Source organism: Rhagoletis pomonella, unplaced genomic scaffold (assembly GCF_013731165.1).
Source record: "Rhagoletis pomonella isolate Grant_MI unplaced genomic scaffold, Rhpom_1.0 Rhpom_scaffold_00015, whole genome shotgun sequence".
Lineage (NCBI taxonomy): Eukaryota > Metazoa > Arthropoda > Insecta > Diptera > Tephritidae > Rhagoletis > Rhagoletis pomonella.
In genome coordinates this window covers 4,297,738-4,305,486 of record NW_023458569.1, presented here as the reverse complement: position 1 = coordinate 4,305,486, position 7,749 = coordinate 4,297,738, and the positions used below count along the sequence as shown (strand labels likewise).

Below are 7,749 nucleotides of genomic sequence, written 5' to 3'. Positions count from 1 at the left end.
AGATGGGGGCAGTTGCAACCTTCCAAAACCTCCATTGGCCTTGCCGATAATTCGATTTCATTTAAGGCCATTGGTAAAGTGGATGTATTATATACGGTCGGTAGGCTTACCCGACTGGTGCCAACGCTTGTCATACCTATCTCAATGAAACAGCCAATTATGGGACGGACACTCCTTGCGGCCTTCTTTTTCGAACTGGTGCAGAACCAAGAGAAAGTTGAACGATTTTTAAAACATACAGCCAAAGGTGATACTGAAGAAGTTGCATCCGCTAAAGTCGAAATGGTTACGGCGGATAAATTTATTAATTTTTGTAATCAGCCACCAGGGAGTGGGAAAGAACAAGCTCAGGTGTCTTCTATGAGTAATGATCTGGAGCCAATTGACGCTTCCACACTCGGTTTAGAGGGTGAACTAGATACCCCAAAAATAACGAGCGTCAGCCTTCCACATAATCTCACCCCATATCAAAGAAAATATTGGACGCCGTTCTCAGACTTTTTAATCCAACTCCTGAGTCTGGTCCTTTAAACGTCACTAATCAGATCGAACACGTAATTGATACGGGTGATGCAAAACCCGTCATGAAACGCCAGTATCCAGTATCGCCATACGTGGCTGAACAAGTTCAAGCCGAACTGAATAAAATGCGTAGTCGCGACATCATTATGACCATCGAAGAAAGCCCTTGGCGGTCACCAATTCTGGCTGTAAAGAAGAAAGACGGAACGTGTCGCGTGTGCTTGGACGCGAGATAGCTGAATAAAATTACCATTCCAAATGCCTGTCCAATTACGGATACTAACCAAATTTTAGCACGACTAAAATCAGCTAAATACCTAACCAGTATTGATCTGTCTCAAGCTATCTTTCAAATTCCTTTGGCAAAATCGAGTCAACTGAAAACCGCTTTTGCATTCGGTAACAGACTTTATGCTTTTCGTCGCATGCCGATGGGGTTGAGAAATTCACCCGCCACATTAGCCATTCTCATTGATAAAATTTTCTGTGATTTGGTTCCACATGCATTCGCATATGTCGATGATTTCATAATTTGCACATTTGCACTTCGACGTTTGAAGAACACGTTAAGATATTGGCTATTGTTGCAAACCGTCTGGCGTATTCGAGCGATTGTTGAATTTGCACGGCCCAAAACGGCAAAAGAAGTCAGACGGTTCGTTGGTGCAGCAGGCTGGTACCGTAAATTTATTCCAAATTTTTCGGAGATCACAGCTCCCCTTTGTGAATTGTATAAATGAGACCGAAAAGGACCCATTGAATGGGCAACCGCTACTGAACAAGCCTTTCTCAAAATCAAAGAGTGTTTAACTTATTCAAAACCATTCAAGGTTTATACCGATGCCTCGCTGATCGCAGCGGGAGCTATTCTAGTACAAGATCATGATGGGAATGAACGTGTGGTTCAGTATTTTTCTAAGAAATTCTCGAAAGCCGAACAAAATTACACAGCATCTGAACGGGAATGCCTAGCCGTTCTCTTAGCGGTCGAAAAGTTCCGTCCATATTTTGAGGATCGTGAATTGGTTGTGGTAACGGACCATGCAGCATTGCGCTGGCTACAAACTCTCAAAGAACCAACTGGCCGTTTATGCCGTTGGGCTATCCGATTATCACCCTACGATCTCAAAATTATTCTTAAACCAGGAAAACATTTAGAACTTCCTGACGCCTTATCTCGTTCTTTTGCTCTTCTCAACATCGTTCGTAGAAATCCAATTGACCTTCCTAGTAATTTTCACGTTAATCGTATCCCAATCACATCCGTGATCAACATTGACCCAAACACGTGCGATAAATGGTACAACAAAATGCATGCCATGGCCTCAAAACAACCATTAGATAGATATAAAATCGAGAACAACCTTCTATATCATCGATTGAAATTTTCCAATCAAAGTGCGGAAATACTGTGGACACTTTGTGTACCATCTTCTGACAGAGCAAAAGTCCTCGATGAAAATCATAACCAACATTCGCATCAGGGTGTTTGGAAAACTTATAGACGTATCTCACAGCGCTATTACTGGCCAAACATGTATGAGTCTGTTTACCAGTACGTTCGGCAATGTGAACTATGCCACCGCAATAAACCAAGTAATGAGAGCATCAAAACACCTCACGGCGAATATAGAGAACCAAAACGACCGGGTAGGTAATTATCGATTGACTTCGTCGGTAAGCTGCCCATGTCTAAAAATCGTAACCAATGGATCTTCGTAGCCATCGACTGTTACTCGCGATATGTCTGGGCGCAGCCCTTGAAAAATGCAAACGCCATATCCGTAGTCAATTATCTTCGACATATATTCACGGTGAATGGCTGCCCCGAACTCATTATATCAGATAATGGTACTCAATTCATCAGTCAAACTTTCGCAAAGCTTTGCGTCGATTATAACATCAAACACATGAAAACGCCTTTGTACCATCCACAAGCCAATCAGGTTGAGGCGACAAACAAAAGCATTAAACTTGGATTACGTACTCACATGGCTGACCTTCTTGAACATTCCCCCTGGGAAAACCATCTGTCTCGTGTTATTTATGATATTAACACTTCAGTGCATTCAGCCACGGGCTACACGCCATATTTCCTGCACATACCATACACAGGATGTGGAACAGCGTAAAGTTCTGGCTGATGAAATTCGAGACAAACAGTTCGAACAATATCAACAAACCGCACAACGGGCATTTACCCGCAAAAGAGAACGCCATTTCGAGATAGGCTCGTAAGTGTACATTCCCAATCCTAAACAGTCAGTGGCCGGAGAGGGCTATGCACAAAAACTAGCCACACCAAAAACTAGAGCCTATGTTTCACGGAAACTTGGTTCGAATTCATATGAACTGATCGATGTTAAACACCGAGTGCTTGGCCATTATTCCGCCGTTTTAATTACAACACGTTAACTCATTCAGTATATTCGCCTTCTCAAGAATTTCGATGAATATATGGCGGGCCTCCATATTCCATTGATTCTGCCTTATTACAGGGTACCCGGCTTCTTAAGCAAACAAAAACAAATGTGATATCCCATTAGGCTCGAAACGGATCCCTAGCGTAATCGATCCGCTACAATCGGATAAATCGCGTATCGATAACTTGGTAGTGGCACTAGTCGAACCGAAAGGGCCATCTTCAGGGAAATACTCAAAACCGACGCCACTTTTCTTGGATTTTTCTCCGTCACAAACGTTTACGCACGCTAAATATCTATAAGTAGACGAGGTAAGTGGTACACGTAGTAACGGGGTTGGTTGTGTGTAATGGTGCATAATAAAAATCCACACCCGTTTCGATTCACAGTTATCCTCAAACTTACTCTCAAGTGCCATTTCAGAACCATGGTACTCCCCCCGTATGTGAAGGTTGGCCAGCAAGTGCAGCATCTGATGCGTCTAACAATCAAGTGGGACCACAATGACGCCCTGCCGATATTCGCGCTCGAGATCGACCCTAAAGCGCAAAAACCCCCATTGGCCGTGATTCCCAAGGGCTCCGATGGCCCGTACTTGTCGGCAACCGAATCGGTTTTTTGTCGGTTGCGTGGGGTAGGGAAGTCGATCCTTGATGTCTATGCACCGCCATTCGAGTCACAAGCGACTGGCGGGGAAATTTGCGTCCTGTTCGCCCAGTGGCATGATGAGCCGACACACCGTGCCGCAATCGGCTATCTACGTATCAGTTCTCCTGACCAAATCGGCTTCAGCGACTTCAGGACGTCACTGGCCAAAGGCGTACCACGCAACATGTTAGACAACACCGCCTTTATTGTCGGTTTCTGTAGGCCATACTACCCATTTCACTACGAGGCAACTTTGCGGATGTACAATGTAGTCAACCGGGACCTAGCATTTCGACTGGTATGCTACCACAAAGCACAGGGGACCCAACTCTAGTGACCCTCTTAACCCAAGTGGACATGCATGCGAGGAACCTGTTGAAAATGTACCAACAGCAATTGCACCATAGGGACCGGAGCATGGGGCCGTCTACGCTGTCCTCATCCTCAATACCAACCACTGTTCAACTAACCACATCACGCGCGGTACGATTCATCCGCACCATCGATCTGCCACGGCGCTGTCTACTCTTAAAATCCACCGAAACCACCCCGACAGAAACCGTTTGGGTTCCCGGAAGTCCGTCTATGGTTCGTCGCAGAGATGCTTTTCACCAACCCAATCTGTCGTCGCTTTCTGAAAGAGAATTCGGGAGAACACCATAAAAAATAAATAAAATAAAATAAAATAAAAAAATAAAAAAAGAAGAATGATATTGAAATAATAATTACGTTGTAAATGAAATGAATTACTGAATAAATTAATTAAATTTAGTTTTGTTATATCCATAGTTTTGTTATATTATATCCTCAGTACATTGCTGGTAAATCGATCAAAGCAAACAAGTAAGGATTCATAGCCAAATCATTTACCAATGACTTTCATCTACCGTAGCTTATGTAATGCGTACTGAAACTAAATAGGAAAGACAGAACTTGTGTACATACATATGCTCTCCGCGGCGAACTGAACGAGTCAGGATGGGGTTGATGAAGATCATGTAGAACGATTTCAATGTAAGGTCTAACGTCCATCAAACCACAGCCAGTGCATCGCATTCGAACCACCATTCTCATATCCCTACTAAACGCTCCACATTTTTTTGTTAACGTGTCGCTGAAGATGAGAGGGGGATAATGATCTATTATTTTTATTGCCCAAATAATAGACATAAGAACGATTAAAAGTAATGTAAACATAACAAAACTGTCAAAGCTAAACTTCAAAAGGGGGGGGATTGCCAGATGAATGTACGTAACCAATAGTTATTCAAGACACGAACCATCATATCGGTATAGACACGAATTGACATGTCCACTATGAAAACGGCCACACTGATATACGATAAAAGAATCGGTGATGACATACCACGAGGCTAGACAGATTTTTCTTTTTCTTTTTGGCATTGGACACGGAGCGAACCACACTCATCAGCCCTCGCAAGACCGGAATTACAACCAAGTAATTAAAGTGGATTAAAAACTGGTATTAAAAGCTGGCGACATTCGGGGAGTCGATACTCACCCCTCAGTGGAAATTAATAGAGGCAAAAGGTGCCGTGACATTCCTTCCGGCAAATCCCCAGCCATGTTATTGCGTAGAATAAAGAAGTTGTGAGCATCAAATCCGGACTATTCATTTCACAGCAATTGAGTCACCATAAGCCGGTAATACAAAATCATTACACGTAAGTTAGCCACTTTCTTGCCACCATCCATTGGAAACGAGCTATCTATCAACCGTAAATAAAGATTCCTGTTTGGACCGACAAACGAAGGTCAAGCAAATCAAGCTCCCTACGCACACAGATCCCAATTAGCAAAAAAGCTTGCAATCACGGTTATTTATATTAAAAATTCAGTACTTACCATTAAGTTCGTACTCATGGATATATGCGCAAAGTCGCAGCTCGCGAAAATGCTGTTTTGTTTTCACTTATAAAAATTAACATCATATCCGTTGTGAATATTCTAAAAACGTGATCGGAGCTAATCACCCTCATTGCGAGAGTCGTGTCGAATGCAAGTCGTTTTTCGAGAGTCGAATCGTAACGTAAAAACTTGTATATGTATGATTTTCGTCCTTTACTTCTTTCAGCACGACAGTAGACAATGCCAATGTTGTCGAGTCGTACAATTTATCCTAATTTACGACTTGCGCCATGAGGCTGAATATATTTATCACATATTATTGTATGCATAAAAACGACTTAGTTCATGATATTTATTAAAATACTACATAAACAAATTATTGTCTTTTAGTTGTATAATGTAGTGCTGACCGTAAGAGGTAGTACATTTTCAAGTTGCTGAGGTACAGAAAAGTTCCACCGTACAAGTCGTACAATTTATCCTAATTTACGACTTGCGCCATGAGGTTGAATATCTGTATCACATATTATTGTATGCATAAAAACGAGTAAGTTCATGATATTTATTAAAATACTACATAAACAATTATGTGTCTTTTAGTTGCATAATGTAGTGCTGACCGTAAGTGGTAGAAAATTTTTAAGTTGCTGAGCTACAGAAAAGTTCCGCCCGGTACCGCTTTGGACTTCCTATTGAACTATTCGTTGTAGAGCCTTTTATATATGTTATTTCAAAATTAGCTTCTTTTACCTGCGCGTTTACTTTTCACATGTTTGTATAAGGCTGACTTCCAAAACGTACCAATACAATAGTTGAACACTGTTTACCGTTGCCAGACGTACTGATTTTATCAGTACAGTACTGATTTTTCAACTCTTGTACTGATTTTATTAATTTCTTCAATCAGTACGCTAATGTCCCGATTTTTAAAAATTTCTACTGATTTGTACTGAACTTTCAATTCAAACAAAATACTTTAGGATTTTCTTAAGGTTTTTACATAACGTTGGAACTTTCTTAAAACGTACTGAAAAAGTAAGAAGAAAATCATATAATTATTGTTGACATGTTTCAGATAACTAGTATCGCCCAGTTGTCGAAATTCGACATTCTTTAACACACTTTTAAATTTTGCTTGTCACTAATATTGCCTCCTCTATGCGAATGACGATTTTGAAGTTAACCACCAAAATTTATAGTTAATTTACAATTTATTAGCTTTCGAAATTATACCGAGAAAGGAACCTCAATTTTCATTTATAAAAAATATGTATTCGTACGTGTAGATGAGATATCTAACGGTTCCTCACTGACTTTTATACCATTGACAGATGGAAAGGGTTATTTGCATAAATGGGTTCTATTTGCATAAACTCGTGCATATTCCTCTTTCAAACGCGCATAAGCACTCGTACAAATGCACGAAATTTTCGTGCATATATACTGAATTTTCCGATTTCAATATGGCAATGCTACCACTTTTGACAGCAGTTTACCATTGTGAATGAGCCCAGTTGTTTATTGCTGCTGTCAAAATGAAAGCCGATGAAATACAAAGCAAACGAAAAGTAAATAAAGGTTAGTATTATTAATTCATTTTATGCAAAATGAAACGAAATACAAAATTAAAATGCATATTTTTCATTTTCAGATGTCTACAGAACCGAAAAACCGAGCAATGTGGAGTGGGTGCGAGGAAAAGGTGCTCCTGGAACTGTGGGCCGTACGAGCTGCGGATCTGCGGCGTGCCAAAAGAAATGGCCATATTTTCGCCGAAATATCAATGGAACTGGCTGGAAAATTCAGTGCACAGGACGTGCACGTGAAAATTAGGAACATGACGCAGAAATATAGGTATATTTTACTAACAATACATTGTTGAGCAACTTATATATTTATTTCAAAATTTTGCAGAGAAGAGAAGAAGAAAATGGGACCGTCGGGTGGTAGTCCTTCCCCGTGGAAGCACTATATGGCTGTGCACCAAATAATTGGAGGAACTGCAGTCAACAACGCAGAAATATACGAGTCGGTTTCGATGGTATGTACTTTCAGTGCAGTTTTATTTCAATTTTTTTCACAAATGTATGTATGTATATTAAATTTTTTAGGACATATCATCCGTGGAATGCTCCCAGCCTCTATTGGCAGTACCAGCAATATTGCCGTCACGGCCAACAGCAGTAGCAACAACCCCAGTACCAGCACCATCACCGTCACCGTCAACATCGGGGCTACCAGCTTCATCGCAACCACTGCCAGCTGCTATGCCAGTACTGTCGCCACC

The 7,749-nt window shown here is 41.1% G+C and overlaps 2 protein-coding genes across 2 annotated transcripts in view; both read left to right on the top strand.

Annotated features, from left to right (window-relative positions):
- LOC118749346 (putative nuclease HARBI1) overlaps positions 1-3,247 on the top strand; it is a 6,278-nt gene extending 3,031 nt beyond the window's left edge. Inside the window, exon 3 of the mRNA XM_036484140.1 lies at positions 3,069-3,247. Coding sequence (XP_036340033.1) covers positions 3,069-3,247 — 179 coding nt within the window. The remainder of the gene's footprint in view (positions 1-3,068) is intronic.
- Positions 2,850-4,238, top strand: LOC118749320. Its single transcript, XM_036484116.1, has 2 exons — positions 2,850-3,256; positions 3,369-4,238. Exon 2 carries the CDS (start codon positions 3,373-3,375, stop codon positions 3,925-3,927), a length of 555 nt encoding a protein of 184 aa, XP_036340009.1. The 5' UTR covers positions 2,850-3,256; positions 3,369-3,372; the 3' UTR covers positions 3,928-4,238.
- The last annotated feature ends 3,511 nt before the right edge of the window (positions 4,239-7,749 follow it).

Coding starts and splice junctions, on each gene's coding strand:
- LOC118749320 (XM_036484116.1), top strand. CDS start 3,373: ATGGTACTCCCCCCGTATGTGAAGGTTGGCCAGCAAGTGCAGCATCTG.